General features: G+C 47.9%; 3 protein-coding genes across 3 annotated transcripts; all 3 read right to left on the bottom strand.

Annotated features, from left to right (window-relative positions):
* Window positions 1–4,683: 4,683 nt before the first annotated feature.
* C8R40DRAFT_650954 (uncharacterized protein) lies at window positions 4,684–5,701 on the bottom strand. The gene is made up of 2 exons (XM_046235776.1): window positions 5,646–5,701; window positions 4,684–5,566 (listed from the first exon to the last, which is right to left on the bottom strand). The coding sequence occupies exon 2, from the start codon at window positions 5,497–5,499 to the stop codon at window positions 4,858–4,860; it is 642 nt and encodes a 213-aa protein (XP_046081401.1). The 5' UTR covers window positions 5,500–5,566; window positions 5,646–5,701; the 3' UTR covers window positions 4,684–4,857.
* Window positions 5,702–6,492: 791 nt separating this feature from the next.
* On the bottom strand, window positions 6,493–7,169 carry C8R40DRAFT_651174 (uncharacterized protein). Its single transcript, XM_046235777.1, has 3 exons — window positions 7,144–7,169; window positions 6,872–7,053; window positions 6,493–6,799 (listed from the first exon to the last, which is right to left on the bottom strand). The coding sequence occupies exons 2-3, from the start codon at window positions 6,941–6,943 to the stop codon at window positions 6,542–6,544; spliced, it is 330 nt and encodes a 109-aa protein (XP_046081400.1). The 5' UTR covers window positions 6,944–7,053; window positions 7,144–7,169; the 3' UTR covers window positions 6,493–6,541.
* Window positions 7,170–7,719: 550 nt separating this feature from the next.
* C8R40DRAFT_1268133 (uncharacterized protein) lies at window positions 7,720–16,156 on the bottom strand. Its single transcript, XM_046233987.1, has 14 exons — window positions 14,873–16,156; window positions 13,388–14,805; window positions 13,128–13,275; window positions 12,756–13,068; window positions 10,910–12,673; window positions 10,640–10,854; window positions 10,083–10,563; window positions 9,785–10,027; window positions 9,516–9,681; window positions 9,310–9,463; window positions 9,104–9,236; window positions 8,747–9,036; window positions 8,468–8,684; window positions 7,720–8,397 (listed from the first exon to the last, which is right to left on the bottom strand). Exons 1-14 carry the CDS (start codon window positions 15,683–15,685, stop codon window positions 8,084–8,086), a joined length of 6,669 nt encoding a protein of 2,222 aa, XP_046081399.1. The 5' UTR covers window positions 15,686–16,156; the 3' UTR covers window positions 7,720–8,083.
* Window positions 16,157–16,505: the final 349 nt, after the last annotated feature.

Raw genomic sequence — 16,505 nt, 5'->3', positions numbered from 1 at the left:
CGGGAGGCGGGGAGGAGGGCACGGGTAAATTGGAGGCGGAGGCATTGGGGGCAGGGGAGTTAGCGGCCGAGGTTCCACAGGCAGAGGCGTCGGAGCTGGAGGCAATGGAGGCGGGGGCACTAGAGGCGGAGGGGTTTGAGGCGGAGGTGCTGGGGGGTTCCCCTGGAAAAGGGACCTGTTCTGAAGTTGCGGGAGCGGCATCTGAGGCTTCCTCGGGCGCAAAATCACTTTCCTCCTCTCTGTTTTCGAAAGCCGCCGCCGCACCAGCAGTAGACTGTTTTAACAAGGCCAGGAAGTCAAAAGGAGCTTTGGGGATCCAAGGTATCACTCCAGGCTACAACCAGCAAGTTATCAGTGTTCAGTCAGGTTGGATACCTATGCCACGCACCCCGGAAGCCTTAGACCGTAGGTAGTACCCCATAGTACCTCTATTAGCGTCGCTTCTAAAGACGCACCCGACGCGAAACCAAAGCGCAATAACGCGCCTAATCGACACTGAAAACGAGTTAATTAAGGAGGAAAGGGTTTCACAAAAGTTGGTGGGAGAGGGTGGGTGTGAGCCCCTTGTGTCAGAGTGGCCACTGCAGTTAGATCCTTGGGGTAGAATCATTGATCCTGCAGCTTTCAGCCTTTCACAAGGGGTCCTGGGTGGTGGATTTTCAAGAATGGGGTCAAGGATAGTCTTACAAGTGTTGTTGGCAGCAGAAGCCTCGCTAGGTAGAGCCGGATATTGCGTAGAGTAGCAAAGCAAGAGGCGTTTAAACAAAAACGACGCGCTTATCTGCATCACGTGATCAAAATTACCGCGAAATTCGATGCGCCGCACTCGTTCTCAGTTCATTCCATACGCTTCAACACCGTGTCTGACTCACGAAGTACCCCAGCCCCCCAGACTCCGCATACACCATTATCGCGGAGCTCAATGCGCCCTCGTTCCCTGTTCATTCTCTACGCTTCAACACTGCGTCCAACTCACAAAGTACCCCAGCCCCCAGACTCCGCATACACCGTTATCGCGGGATTCGACGCGCCCTCGTTTTCCGTTCGTTCTCTACGCTTCAACACCGCATTCAACTCCAAGTACTCCAGCCTCCCAGACTTCGCATATGCCGTAGTTTGTTCAATTCAAAGCCTTCGTCTCAATCCGCACTCAAGCAATACGGTGCTCAACTCATTCAGACCCGAGTACAAGTGCAAGGGCGGTGTAACAGTATAGCGCGTAGTTTAATAAGAAAACAGCACATTTCGGTACAATTGTACGTAGTGTAGCTAAATGGTTAAGTCAAAGGGGTCCTCAAAAGTTCCTGAGCCCGGCGTTGTTATCTCTGTGAATCAAAATAAGTCAGTCACGGAATAGCCTTTTGAGATGGTAAACACACCGTGGGGCAGGGAACCACCGAGGGTGAGGTCCACGTACATCTTGTGGCCCTCGGGGAGACTGACAACTAGCAATAGAACCGTTCCTTAAGTTAGTTCCAAAACTTTTCCATTCAAGCCTTTGCACGCACGTTTTCGCTTGCCCCGGTCAAAGAATTCCCCTGCAGTAAGGTCGATGTACCCACATTGCCGTACTGAAAAGTAAGGTGCATTAAAAACCGAACAACAACAAATTAACTAAAAACAAGACCTACCTTCAGGCTGAGCTGCAGGAGACGAGCTTTCCTCGACTGTTAAATCTAGGGACAGGTATTTTGAAGGCAGTTCAACCGCAAGGTCAACGTCCATACCGTCCGCATTGAAAGGCTTGGGGGTCAGCTTGAACTCATCAGAGCCCACATTCATTAAAGCGTCGACAAGGGTGAGATCTGGGAGGTGAATCGTCACCGTATACAAGCCTCAGTCCAAGGAGGCGAAGTGCTTACCTCCAAGTTCATCTCCACTATACTCATTGTCACCAGTGATTCCTTCGCTTAGAGTGTCTGGTAAGCAGCTTCAGGACAACGCAGAATCAAGCCAAACTATCGACTTACTTTCGGGGGCGTAATCTGGGATGAAGTGCACAGTACCATCAGGGGCTACGTAGACATCGTCCTGTCCAGCAAATGCCGCAACAAGTTCTGGTGTCAAAGGTGTGAGGAGTACTCGAATGTTCCGAACAGGTAAGTCAGTTTGTACCTTGGTAAGCTGCCACAGGGAGTTGCCACTCCCCCTCCGCTTCATTCCAAATCATGTGCATATTATCTAGGCCTGCATATAAAGTTGCAACTAAGGGTGACGAGTCAGTGGGGTATTTCAAAAAAGGGATGAGCAGAAAGGGAACATACCCTCGTTGTCACTGAGAGTAAGATTGCGTAGCCCCTGCTCGAGTTCTGTACTGAGAGTTGCATTGCCCTCGCTATTGCCAATAGCGAGCTCTCGTATGGCTTCTGCAATTTCTTCACTGAGAGTTCCATCACCCACAACATTCCCGGCAGCTTTCTGCGCACTGGTATCGTCTGTTTGAAGAAAGGCAACTAGATAGCAGTCAATTTTGAGGCTGAGACCAATGGGAACAAACAAATGGCTTACGTTCTTCCTCGCTGAGAGGGACACCGCCCAGGAGCTTGCCAAATGCATTGTCGTCTTGAAAGATAGGCTGTTCAACCGAGGAAGGTTGTATACTTGCCTGGCTGCCTTTGATTTCGAGTTCTGCCAACGCCTGAGTGAAGCTGTCGTTGAAAGAATCGTCGAATTGCTCCGAGTCTGGAAACTCAGACTTGGTAGGTGAGGCCGGAGGGGTGGGCGAAATACGACGATGAGCCTTGGCTGCTGTGAAGATCTGGTCAAGGCGCACTTTGAAGGTAGTTAGAGATACAGTAGCATTTCGGGGGTGCGTTCATACCTTTCCATTGACACCTTTTTTTAGTCTTCCCACACCCTAAGTAAGTGCGTCCAAAATAAGGCGAGGATGGCTTCTTGACATCGTAACACCTGGCTGGCACTCCCGGAGAGTTTTGGGGTGGAGTGCAGTTACAGTAGTACTCCCAGTGGATTCCCCCAAGGCGACGAAGGCGCCAAATGTGTTCAATGGAAACACGCTCACCAAATTGATCAGTTGGTCTGCAGTGACAGAAACAGTTAAGCGACTCAGTCAGTGGGGTGGCAAGTAATCTCCTTACATATTGACGTAGACTGTCTGTCGAAGTCCGTGGTCAAAGGTAGGGATGCAGCCAGGGTGGTGTACAAGGTGGAAAGGCTGCTGAATGAAGGTTGACATGCTGGGACAGATGGCAACAAGGGAAAGGCTAACGAAGTAGGAGCAGGTGGGGCGTTGGCGAAAAAAAGAACGGCGGCTTTAAATACTTACAGGGCTTCGATCTTTTTTGCCAGGCATGCAGAAATCGAGTCTAAAAAGGTCCAAGAACCATTGCAACCCACAAAGTGAAGAAGAGTATCAGGAGTTGCATTCGATAAAACAGAAGAGAATCTGAAACTTAATCTCAAACGGCGCACACAAGTCCAGATTGGGCGGAAATGCGCCTGGCGGGCGCGCGCGCGTCAAACAGTATATTAAGCGCGCAGTATTGCGATTATGTAAAGTCTGGGCAGAGTTGTTTCTCCTCTTCAAGCGTTGATAGATTGGGGAGTAGTAGGTGGAGAGAAAGGGAGTTGAGGATGGCACGCATGAATGGAACAGCGTCGAAAATGATACAATACGATTCACGATTGGAATCGTTGAGACTACCGCAGTAAATGAATTCGATTTTTATGATGAGGACTAGAGTACTAGAAAAAACGACGTCAGATGAAGCGTGAATCAAGAGGGTATCGGGTGATAAAGGAGAATATGAGAAGCATAATAACGAAAAAAGAGAGGTGCACTCCCCAGCCCAAAGAAGCGTGCGATACGATGCAGATAAACAAATAACCGCACAAACCTTTCGCGATCGATTATTACAACGGCACATCCTATGTACCACACCACCCAGTGAAGGGTTCAAGCGTTGGCTGAAGAATGCAAGCTCAACGTCAAAAACTTAGAATCATCGTTTGAAGACCACTACGAAGGGTATTCCGGCTACGGATTTCACAGTACCATGGCGGTAAGACGAGCGCTTAGCCGGGGATTCGGTCCGGCTCTGTTATTCCTTATCGAAATTTAGATCAAACACCTAACACGATGTTCTTCGCCCTCTCGACTGTCCACATCGAGAACGGCATCATTCCGGAAAGTCAGATGGACGACTCTATTACATGCTTATTTTCTTTCTTTGACCTACCCTCGAACCAATTCTCATCCCGAAGAGCAACCAACTTACATGTCAACACAAGACGAGCCTAGACGAGCCTTATATCTGCTGTACGCATATGATGGTTCCTCTCTTGCACATGTCTGATTTCAATATACGCATTGTGTTATGAGTTCTTTTTCCATTTTAGTCATTTCAGCATAAGGTCCACAGACTTCGACCCTCAATTTCCAGGACCTTTGACCTCGCCCAAGTTATCGGTCGAGTTTCAGTATTTTCTTCGTTCACCATGCTCGATTGAGTATTATATCGCGCATTTACAGGGAGTCCCTCTCAACTGACTTTTATCCAGAACTTTCGGGCTGGTCGACCTGGTACGGAAGCCGGCAACTCTTTCGTTGATGTTTTATACGTCGGAATGAAATCTCTCTCCGAGTACAATACGTACAGCACTCCGATGATAAAAGTAAGTACCACTTGTGTATCCATTATTGCACCACAAGTTATGTAACTTGGGAAAGAGGGGCAGACATGTTGATTTTCCTATGCCCAAGAGGGGCAAAAAAAAGCGAAGGTGGTATGGACTCGAAGATCTAGCTTGTCAATGACAGTGAATATAATCCTTTTGTTGAAGATTCCGGTTCAGTTCCATTGATGGAGCTTCTACGATCTATGCAACAACTCCGACTTACAACTTCCCCATCATCTGCATGTTATGATATATAGCTAACCAATTACCATGGGTCTGCTCATCAATATGCCTTCCTCCCGCCATCTTATCCATCACACGCTCGATAAATTCAAAACTATCGCACTCTTTGGATGGAGGTAACTCCATCTTAAGCACCTCTTGTATGAACTTATCCTCCTCCTTTTCATCGTTGAACTTTGCCATGCCAAGGGTGCCTTTGTCTTCGAGGTAATAATGCACCAACAAGTCATCATACGTGTATGATTCTTTGGTGGGGACGAGCGGTGTGTCCAGTGCCTTGCTGACAGGGCCTATGCTGATATCCGGCGGATGTGCAGAGAGTGCGATGTCGCCAATACCAAGGTAAAATGCATGTACATTCTCGACTGAAGTAAATCTGAAGACAGGATGTTTGCCGACAGTGTATCTGTAGGCAAATCGAATGCTCCGGATTATTTCACCATTTTGGGAGGAAAGGGTAGGAGCAGGAGGAGAAGGAACTTGAGCGGATCCTGTTGGTCTGTTACTGTCGCCCCCAGTGGGAAGAGGCGAAGCAAAAACACTCAGAACAACAACAGCCGACCACAGACAGAACAAGACAAAGAATGAGCGTGGAGAACGGGCGTTTTGAGAGAACATGATTCGGTGTATCAGGTGTTTTTATCGAAGAAACCAGCTGTACGGGGAGGATCCTGAACAGAGATGCCTATACGATGACATACCGCAATCGCAAAACAAATATTCCATAAGCATGTCTCCTAAGCTCAAAGGGAGGTTAAACCTACCAAGAATGGGCCTAAAATCTTCAAGGTTGTAGAATTTAGAATAGAGATATTTCGACCAGCGAAAACAATCTATGTCGCTATGTGGAAAACCGAGAAACGAATCAGCGGTCATATCAACTGTACCAGCGAGCGAGTAGAGACAGGCGACTATTATACGGTAAATCAAGAAACAGCACTCACCGAACCAGCGCAAAGGTCCGTGTCTCGATGCGGAAAGTGGAGGTACCAGTCGAGCTTCAGTTGGGGGGTGTTCAAAATTGACCGGCATTTTATTTGTTCGACTGTTGAGGGATATAAGCATATGATGGAAGATCTGAGATGGTCGGTCTCCAATAAGAAAAGCAACAATCAAGCGAATACGAAAGAAATGGCTCATGAACGCAACGGTGATCTTATCTTTCTTCCATCGTGCGCGTGTATATGTTGTTGTCACATTGAAAGGGGGTGTACTAGGATGTACGACGAAGTACAATCCGAGTCTTCACTATTTTCAGGTGGTTTAAAAAGGGTAGAAGATATTGCATCATACGTAGAAGAAAGAACAGAGTTGTTATAAAGAGTTGCTCCATGACCTCTCTCTCCCTATGATCCCAACCCGTCACGCTCAACCTCTTGACTGTGTTATTAGCAACTTACTACCAGGTCATTGATTCACTGATACTCACTTTAATGATGTGTCTCGTTGTAATTAATCTTGAATCCACTCGTAGATGGGTCAGATCGTCCGCTTCCGATGACCACCAGCTCTCCATTTCTGGTATTGAAATGCGCATCGGATTGCTTAAAGGCATTGATTGATCATAAAACACGAAGAAAAAACATTAATCATACCGGGCCAATATAGTACCAATGCTGTCCATTGTTGAATTCCACACTCATCTCGGACTGAGAGACCACTAAAAATTTGTCTTGAGATTCCCTGTGCCTAGAAGCGAGGAAGCACTGTGGATTTGGAAATTGACTCCACTAAGACTTATCTGTACACGTTGAGGCGAAACGGTAATGGGGGACCCCAACCCCAGTTCTGGCATCTTTCTCAAAGTGTATTCCAAACCCTTCACCAGGAATCCCCTCACATCCTGCGAAGCCCGAGAATTCTTGTCTGGAATGACTGTTACGTAGACATCTGGTGCCCTCCTATTTATGGTGTTGCTCTTTAGAATAGAACCCCAAGTTAGTGTTTGCCCGCCCCTACTCGTCACGATATGTCCAGATTAGACACTTACAGAAAGAGGCATCATCCAGACCATTGAGAAGAAACCAAGGCCAAGCACGAAGTAGACAGTTTTTAGATGCATGATGCAGTCACCAAAATCAAACGTGGAATGAAGAAGAGTTTCAGAGTCGCGGTGAGCGCGGTTGATTTCTCGATGTTGGTGTGAAAAGTAGTAAATGAACGAACAAGAAGCTTGGCCAGCAAGAATTTTTCAAGGACGATGCGAGAAGGATGCGGAAGATTTACGGGTCGTGAGAGGTCCTGAGTCAATCATGTGTTTACCTTTTATATTACATTTGATGCGCAGGTAAGCTTCTCCGACAAGACGGAGCAAAAATGGGGAATTTTATACTTGAAAGCGTCATTTAAAGCGAGGTTCAGACTTTCAGTAGTAGTTTCCAGGGACCTGTGTTTGCGGTGCTAATTTGCTTCAATTCGGATTTCTCAGGATTTCTCAATACATACTCAACCACTATACGATACTCGGTGTTACTAGTACTTAGATGCTTAGAGGTGTCTCATGCCTCTACAGACAGCGACGACCTACAGTAACCCGATATGAACGAGCCGGATTTTGGTGATGGAAGGTGGGATTAGGTGGGATTCGCTTGTACCGAGACTCAGATGTAGACGAACAAAGCAAGACGGCGCCAGTGATTTGCCCTAGGCACAATCTGTCCACGCTGCGAACGTCTGAACCGATGGACACTACAACAGTCCCTTCAGTGGTTCAATACCTGGTAAAATAACCCAAAGACATACATACCTATAGACAGTTCCTTCAGATTTGCTTTGAGAGAAAAGGAATTTACAGAAAGGGAGACTCAAGAAGGGAAAACAAAAGTCATAAACACGAATGATAGAGCAATTTCAAGATCAGTACATACTTATAGGAGGGGGTGGGGATATTTGATTATTATAAGTATGAGTATACTTTCATCGTGTCGCAAAAAATATTACTAGGAATGATATAACAATGAGCAGAACAAAAAAAAAAAGTCGAAAACCGTCCCAGCAACGCAAAAGTAGAAAAGAAGGCTATGGGAGAAAACAAGCAAGGAAAGAAGTTCCAGAGTAGACGGATAGGGAAGAAAAAACCAAGAAGTGCGACAGCAAAAGACGGAAAATCAACAAAAAGAAATAATAGAGAGCATATTGCACAGCACAGTTATGACAGCCACTTTCGCATCCGTCGACGCCAATCCTGATCCTTATACTAAACTCACAAAAATCCACTCTCCTGCAGCAACCTCGCCATCTTCTCATCTTCCCTCTCTCTCGGTTCCCTTTCCAAACTCATCTGCCAGAATCGATCGCTGCTCATCCTCGTATCCGTCTCATCATACGCGCTCAAGCACTCCTCAATATAGTCCCTAATCGCAGGCACGACTTGGAGATTGTACGTATGCGCTTGCCAGCGCTTGATATCGGATATAACTTCGGACGCCATCTGGCGCTTCTTGAAGTTGACTACGCCGTCGGAGAGGAGGTCTTTGTTCCCGTCTTGAATAAATTGGAGGGTAGAGAGAAAAACGCCTGTGAGAGTGACAGGAGTTTTTTTACATGAAGCCGGCGAGGGACAGAAAAGTATTTGAAAAGAACTTACCAATGAATGGTACGCAAGGAGGTACTACGGAGGCCAACATCGACCTATACTTATTGAAATTTCGATTACTATCCAACGTCACCTCACAAGCCCCAAATTGCGCCATGTGTCGTTGAGAGACTAGTTCCCAAGTGCGTTTGAGACGACGTATCGGGGGCGTATTGAGGCCGGAGACAATGGCGATCATGGTGGAGAAATTGTTCAAAGTTCGACAGCGCTATTTGACGGGGACGGTCCAGATTGAAAAGATAACGAGTGACAAGGAGAGAAAAAACGTACATCAGCAACCAATATTAAATGCTTAACCGTAGCAGCTCGCTTCCTGGAGTCCTCTTTACTCAAAACACTCTCTGCCACCCAATCTGCAATTCTATTGCTCGTCTGGATCACGTACGCAATATTATCCATCCCACTTCCGGATCCACCGTCTTTATCCTTAGCGCCGACGCCTTCTCTAGCACGCTGCAGACACTCCATCGGGCGGATCTTTTGATATAATGCGGATTCGAGCAACGTCAGTTGTCGAGCAAGTTCGAGTGGTTCTATATCGGTGAGTTTAAGCCTTTTGGCTGGAAAAAGCACGGAGACGCGATTGAGTTTCCCAAAGAAACGAGAAAAGAAGAGAAAAAGACGGACCCGCAGAAGAAGAGCCCATATTTGCCATACTCGATAGGTTTGAGGAGATCGAGGAAAAACCTTTTGGTAAAAGGGGTGCAGGAGCCGTTTGCGCAGCTTTGACGACGATCCGCTTGGTTTCACCAGATTTTTGCTGTGCGAGATACGTCAAACAAAATGAAAAGTGAGCAATACGGACGGGGAGCACAAGAAGCCGTGTTACTCACCACCCTCTCAATCAACGCCAACAACGACCGCGATGCGCTAACTTGAGCTACGTCCTCCGACAGCACGAACTCTTTCATTCGAGCGAGGATGTATAAATCATCTTTTTCGAGGATGTCTTCATCGGTGAGCATTGATTTGAATGTGTTGATTACGCTGTCACAAGAAAACCATTAGTTTTTCACAACAGGAAAGAGCTTTAACGCACCGAAACTGAACGATATTCCTCTTTCTACTCGTCCACTGCCTCAACTGCAACGTGGCGAGACCAGAGGGAGGCTGTATCCTAAATCGTTCGACAAGGAGGTCAAACAGATCATTGAGGGTCGTGAAGGATTTGAACGTCATGAGGAATGCTTTCGAGTAATTCGGGTCTATGAGGCGAATAGGAAGAAAGACAAAGATTTAGTTAGTGAATCAACCGACAATGTAAACGACCACGATTTTCATTATCCAATGTGCCAAAACAACACTCACCAGTTGTATCGTGCGCCGTCAACCTTTCTACAAGCGCCTTTACCGATCCTCCCTTGACACTCTTATCCTCCGGATCTACCACCAACCCCGTCTCCTGCGGACCTTTGCCTTCGTCCGGGAGGAGGAACCACGGCGGTGCTTCTTCACCGAGGATTTTGGCTGCCTTGCTTGATATTTTATTCGATATCTTATTTGGTTTAGCAGGGGTGGGAGGGCCGGAACCCTTGATTTTGGGTGTTAGTGCTTGGTGGGAGGAAACGATTATTAGTGTTAATGCGGGCGGCAAACGAAAACTTACGATCATCCGAACCTCTTACAAGCACATCATCCTCGTCTTCGTCGTCTTCGTCGAAATCATCGAACCCACCGGACAAAGTATCTTCACCCTCACTAGCATTCGCACTCGAACCGATCGCACCATAACCAGGCTCAAAATCCGATGGATATTGACCATACTGGTTCCGCTCAGAGAACCCTTGTACATTCTGAGCACCCACACTCCCCGTGGTCCGCACCTTAGGAATTTGATTGTACTGAACTTGAGCTTGATTCTGGTACTGCGTTTGATACTGAGCCTGGTTGTATTGAGCTTGATTCTGGTATTGAGGCTGATTGAGACTGGTGAGAGTGGTGACCATAGGCGCACTAGCGTTCCTCAATATACTTCCTGGCATCGGTGGTATTCCCTGTTGACCCATCCCAAATTGACCAGAGTACGAAGGATAATCCGTCGACTGTCCGAGCTGACTCAACGACGCAGACGAGCCCGAGGCTTGAAGCTAACATTTTATAATGATAAAAAGAACCCCGTCCGATGTCAGTTATAAGGTATGACAGTGGATTTGAGGAACTCACTTTACCCTGCCCACTCTGAATGATCTGCGAAGCCGGAACGCCATACGCATCCGGACTCTGAGGACCCTGAAACCTAATCGGCTCCAACCGTATAGGCCTTTGCGGTCTCAAAAATGCATCTTCCAAACCCAGTTCGTCGTCGCCATCAGACCCAACGATGCCTGGCGCCGTGACTCCTCCTCCTACCATCTGGGAGACCGGAAGAGACGAGGAACCTATAGAGTAGTCAGTGATTGGGGATGAAATTTTTGAGGATAGAGGGAGACGTACCACGTCCATATTCATCATAAACTTCGTGAGTTTGCCCTTCATATCCGCCATATCTGAGCATATTATACCCAGGCTGTAATGCTGTCGGAACACCACCACCGTATCCTCCTCCTCCTTGCGCATCTGGTCCGACGGAGGCAGGCAATATCGACGCCGGTCTCACTCTAACCATACTGCTCCTCTGATGGCTCATTCTCTTGCTAACATCTCTATCCACATCCCTGCTAACTCTCTTACTCCACCGGACACTCTCCTCCCATCTCCGTACACCATTCGTGCCCCTTGTATTCATCATATCGCCTCCCGCAACTCCCACAGATGACGTCGCCGAATCTTCTTCCTCCAACACCCCCTCCACAATCGTCCTCTGCTCAACTCCAAGCGCCAGAAGTTTATCAAGTATCTGCAACACCACGGCAGCGTTGGCTTTGATAGCGGTGGAAAGGACGTTTACCACGGAAAGGATCATCGCGGGGTCGGTTTGATTTGAAAATGAACCATCAGATGAATGATAGGACGAGGAGAGGAATTCCGAAGAAGAGTTGATATTGGATGACGAGGATGATGAATGTGAATAAGGGTAATCACTCCCCTCGACTCTCAGAACCTGCACATGTCCCCAAAGCGCCGCAGCGTCGTCGTATAGAGCTTGCACACCCGCTTCGAGCATGCGCAGGAGCGCACGGGCCGTAGGGAGCGTTTGCGACAAGTCTGTGCGGGGGGTAAATGATACATCTTGGGTACGCGCGAAGGAAGGTGAATGTTTCGAGATAAAAGAAGAATGCGAGTTATCATCAAGTATCGGTGTGGAATTCTGTGAATGCGAGGTATGTGATGTATGTGAAGAAGACGAGAACCCGTTGAACGATGACCCAGTCCCATGAGTGAAGACAGACGACATTCGGGTGTCCACTGTATCCACCGTTTCCGTAGTTTCGACCGTGCTCAACGAATGGGAGGAATGATGTGAGGAGAGGGCTGTACGACCTCCCTCTCTTTCATCTTTCGAACCCTCTCCATTCGAATTCGATATCACCACCTTCTTCTTCTCTTCTGCCAAGCTGTTCAGCGGCCCGTCCACCGACTGTGATAAGGTCGTATCATGCGGTATCGGTGTATCCAAAACCACACTCTCAGCTACATCCACATCATCTACCAACTCAAGCACAGTCTGGACCTGTCCTATTACGTCTTTCGCGAATCTTTGAACTTGGTGAATTCGCTGTGCCCGCTGGATGTATTCGTACTGCTGGTCGGTCGCGTTCGTATTGTTCCTTTCAGCAGGGGAGTGTTGTTGTTGTTGAACAACAGCGATATCCAATACCCCAAGGAACGCATCCAACCTCGTTACAGAAGCTGCGATATCCGAAACGAGGTCTGGTGAGAGAGGCTTCATGGGAGGTCTCGTCGGCATATTTTTCTTTTTCGCTAAGTGTGACGATGAGTGATTGCCGGATTTTGTTGGATGGGACGAATTTGGGTTGTTCTGGTTTGACTGCAAATTTACTTCGGGTGCTTGGTTCGAAGAATGTGAACCGACACCGACACCAGAACCATGGCCAGGTGACCGTTTCCTCTTCTTCCCTCTACCTCCTCTCGGCGCTCTCCTAGGTCTACTACGTCTTACCACCACCGAAGACGCATCAGAATTCGACGAGTCACCAAACTCGATATCCACTCCCGAATCGACTTCCGAGAACTCTGAAACCTCCGACCCTTCTCCTTCGCTTTCGCGTTCCGAGAACTCTGAGAAATCCGAAAGGTCTACAACAACAGCATAGAATTATTAATCAATTAATCAATTTGAACCAGAACGCCGGCAGGGATATTTTGGAAAAAGACTAACCAGTATCGGTAGCGTTACTTCCACCAACACCATTCGCTTTCTTCGAATTTCCGTTGACCTTCTTTCTTTCCGCAACTTCACTCTCAATATCCTGGTCCTCATATTCATCTAGGTCGTCCTCCGCAACGAACCCAAACCCGGTCCAACTCCCTGCCCTCCCAGAACCCGGCATCCCCAACCCTAAATTTGTTGGTTCGAATGCAGCTGTGAGGCGTTTTTTGCCGAGGGAAAGCAGGGTCGAGTTTAGGTTCAGTTTGAGGAGCATTGGGGCGAGGTCAATGTTGGAAGTGAGATTCAAGCTGATCTGTCGTTGCTAGATTGATAGTCAGTAAAGATAAGTTGAGGGTCCAAGGAAAACCAAAACACACTTACGTATAATTCGTCCTCATTTAACCTATCCAACTTAGCCAACACCTTCTGCACCTCCACTCCAAACGCACCGATCGCTCGTCCAAGCTCCATTGCGTCTCCCCGGATGCGCTCAATCGTGCTTTCCGGACTGGCGTTTGCGGAATCGTACCTAAACGGAAATAAATTGTCAGAAAAAGAACGAAGGAAAGGACAAATGAAACAGATAGAGAACGAAAAAAGAAACCCAAGGCGAAATAAACGACAAAGACAAGCGCACATACCTTATCGCTCGCGCAGACAACACCAACCTCGAGAGGGTCGCTGTTAACTTGCGCTGGGAGGGTTTTAACGGGTTGGATTGAGAACGGGAGTCGGTGCGAGTGTGGAGGCGTAAGGGGGAGGACTCGGAAGGGGAGGCGGCGGAAGCAGAGATAGAGGTAAAGGCAACGGTAGGGGTTATTCCAACCATGATTTTCGGAACCAGTGCTTCCAATCCTCCTCCTCCTCCTCCAGCTGTAATAACCCCATTTTCTCTTGACCCACCCACACTCCCACCCGTTGTGCTCGGTCCGGCACCACAGACATACAACAATCCCCTCACACTTGCAACCACATCCTCAATAAGCGTATCCAGATCCGCCATCGCAGATGCATTCTCTTCTCTTCCGCCTCCCATTGAACCTGTGCTGGTTCCTTGGTTCGGACTCGTTTCACCCAAGATCCCCAGCCCCCCTAAATTCAACCTGACAATTACACGCTCGACAGCGTCCCTCGCGCGATGCACCATGTCTAGCGGGTCTTCTGGCGGAGGTGGGTATAACGCCGATTGGAGCTGAGCAGCGAGGAGGAGAGCTTGTTGGGAGTCGGAGGACTCTGAAATTGAAGTTGGTTGATGCCGTAGAAAAGAAGAATCCGGTGTCAGTTGTTTGTGAGAAGGATCGGGTCCTTGAGAGAAATTAGGGGAATGGGTTGAAGAGAGTGGGAGATTATGAGCGTTGGAATTGGCTAGTGTACCCGTGAAAGTACCTCCAGAAGACGTGGTTAAATGGGAATGTCCAGATCCAGAAGCTATAGCTGTCTCTGTAGTTCCTGTGGTTCCAATAGTAGTGATAGACCCAGAATGTGCATGGCCTCTCAATCTCTGTTTCCCTTTCCCTTTCGCATCATCCACCTCATCGGCAAGGGATACATCCACATCGCTCGAGTCACTGTACACACCATGCCCACCACCGGTCAAGTTATTCACACTATCCGACCTCGCTCTCCCATGTAAAGGTAACGGGACAGCCGTCGTCGGCGTCTCCGGTAATCCTGAACCGCGGGAGGTCAAAGACTCCGGTCTCGTCCATTGAACTCTCCCATCGACCTGGTTCAGGTAATAATACGATAACCCATCATCTGCGAGACGGCGGATCCAGGGCTCAGGGGTGTCTGTGCGTCGGGGGAGTCCAAAGCCTGGTTGGGATTGGAATTGGGAATTAGAGCTACCACTTGCGTAGGGTGCAGACGACGGGTCGAGGTCAGTGTACGGACCACTACTTGTAGCGTACCCGAGAACCCCTGGACCGGCGCGAGAAGACGACGAAGACTGAGCCAGAGCCAGCGGGGCGTCGTCTGTCATGGACAAATCTATATCATCCTCGGCTTCTTGTGGTAGATCTCTGGATTGTTCGCCTGTTTTAGTGTTGATGTAGAATATCTATGTCAACGAAATTTTGTTTTGAGAATTTATAAACATGGAAATCGATGAGAAAAAATAAACTTACTTGACCGTTACTAGCAACTTGGGGCATCCAAAAGTCGCTTTCTGCACCTCCTCTTCCTCTTCCTCTACTTGGACCACCGAGACCTTGATCGTCGTCTATGCCCATACTTCTAGATTCAGCTATAGTATTAGCCAACCACTCGTCCGTTGACGACGACGATCCTCCCATTAACGCCTGACCCATATCAACCACTGAAGACGTGGATTGAGTATGTCTGTGTGACTGTCCCTGTCCGCCTGTCATCTGCATTTGCATCTGATTATCCCCCGCTTGCATAATCTCCCTTCCTTCCCACTCCCTCTCAGCCTCCTCCTCACTGATCACTATCACGTAATTACTCGGGAACCATCCCCTCTCTTCGCCTAGCAAACCATCCCACCATCCCGACGGCTGCTGCGTCAGCACCTCGATGATGTCCCCGGTAACAAACGACAACGCTGAAGCGTCTTGTGCGGTATAATCATATTTTGCGCGGCAGAACAACGCCGGAAAGTCGGTCAAGTTGGAGGAGTCGGTTGGAGATGGGTCATCGGCTGAAGAAGGCGAAGACCGGGAAGCGTAGTTGTTTGGGTCTTCGGAGGAGAAAGAGCGGGAGGAATGCTCGGAATGTTCCGAGTCTGAGGCGTATTGGCTTGATGAAGGGAGGTATTGATGATGAGAGATAAAATGTGAAGAGGATGTATGGTGGTGGTCATCATACGATGTATCTGTATCAGATGCAGAAGAATACCCTGTCGCCGTAGTAGAAAAATATCCCGTAGTGGTGGTGACTGTGTTGTTATATTGTTGGGGCTGCTGAGTTGCGTGATACATAGATGCAAGATTTTCGATTCCAATTCGACGGTGAACAAGCTAGAATTCCGGCTCTCTATGACCCTCTCCGTTGTATCTCTCCGTTAAATCCGTTCAACGGTTTAGACCCTTGTCCGTTCGTTCTTCCTTGTCCAAGTGCCCAATATTTCCCAAGTTTCCCTGTTCTGTTCTGTTCTTTCCCTTCCTTTCCTTCCTTCAGAACACACGCCGCCTATAGATGAGCCAAAGATCCAGTTAATGTACGAGGCTATTCTTCACAGCGTCTTCAGCGTATTCAAAGCGTCTCCGAAGCGTTCAAAAGTGTTCAAACAGTCTTCAGGGACTCCAATGGCAAGAGGCCAAGTACCAGAAATCCCTAGTAGGTCGTGGTGATAGATCCTGTATAAGCCGTATAGCGTATATCCTGTATGTACCCTCCCAGATACCTTCCCGGTACGAAGATGATCTTTTGACGGTAGTAAAGGTTTTAGGTGACAATGTTACCTGTTACAGCAGTGTTACAACGTGTTACCTGCCTTATCTAATATCTTGGATGTATAACATACTACAAACTTCAAGTTCTGCCTTCATCCTCTATCTATGTACTTGAAATGAAATGGCCATTTTATTATACTCAAAAAATGTTGCTGGTTCACACCTGCGCAAGTAGACCACACGAAATCCTGGGCAGCGGAAAACAGTATAAATAAACTTTGCTGTAAAGAGGTGAATCCGGTTTTCCCTTTCGGTTTTGGATAATTTAGATCAAGTATCGAGCATCTTGATTAATGATCACAGAAGGCATGGAAGGATATCATAGCGCGGCTGAATACCTATTTGA

Source organism: Lentinula edodes (genome assembly GCF_021015755.1).
Source record: "Lentinula edodes strain Le(Bin) 0899 ss11 chromosome Unknown C8R40scaffold_46, whole genome shotgun sequence".
Taxonomy (NCBI): domain Eukaryota; kingdom Fungi; phylum Basidiomycota; class Agaricomycetes; order Agaricales; family Omphalotaceae; genus Lentinula; species Lentinula edodes.
The sequence above is the reverse complement of the archived record's forward strand: the minus strand, read 5'-3'. Positions and strand labels throughout refer to the sequence as shown.

Bases quoted from the DNA above. Each gene is read 5' to 3' on its own strand.
- C8R40DRAFT_650954 (XM_046235776.1), bottom strand. From the start codon at position 5,499: ATGTTCTCTCAAAACGCCCGTTCTCCACGCTCATTCTTTGTCTTGTTC.
- C8R40DRAFT_651174 (XM_046235777.1), bottom strand. From the start codon at position 6,943: ATGCATCTAAAAACTGTCTACTTCGTGCTTGGCCTTGGTTTCTTCTCA. The intron at 6,800-6,871 runs GTAAGTGTCTAA...TCTATTCTAAAG, and splicing joins TCTGGATGATGCCTCTTTCT to AGCAACACCATAAATAGGAG.
- C8R40DRAFT_1268133 (XM_046233987.1), bottom strand. From the start codon at position 15,685: ATGTATCACGCAACTCAGCAGCCCCAACAATATAACAACACAGTCACC. The intron at 13,276-13,387 runs GTATGTGCGCTT...ATTTCCGTTTAG, and splicing joins TTGTCTGCGCGAGCGATAAG to GTACGATTCCGCAAACGCCA. The intron at 9,237-9,309 runs GTGAGTAACACG...TATCTCGCACAG, and splicing joins TGGCGTTGATTGAGAGGGTG to CAAAAATCTGGTGAAACCAA.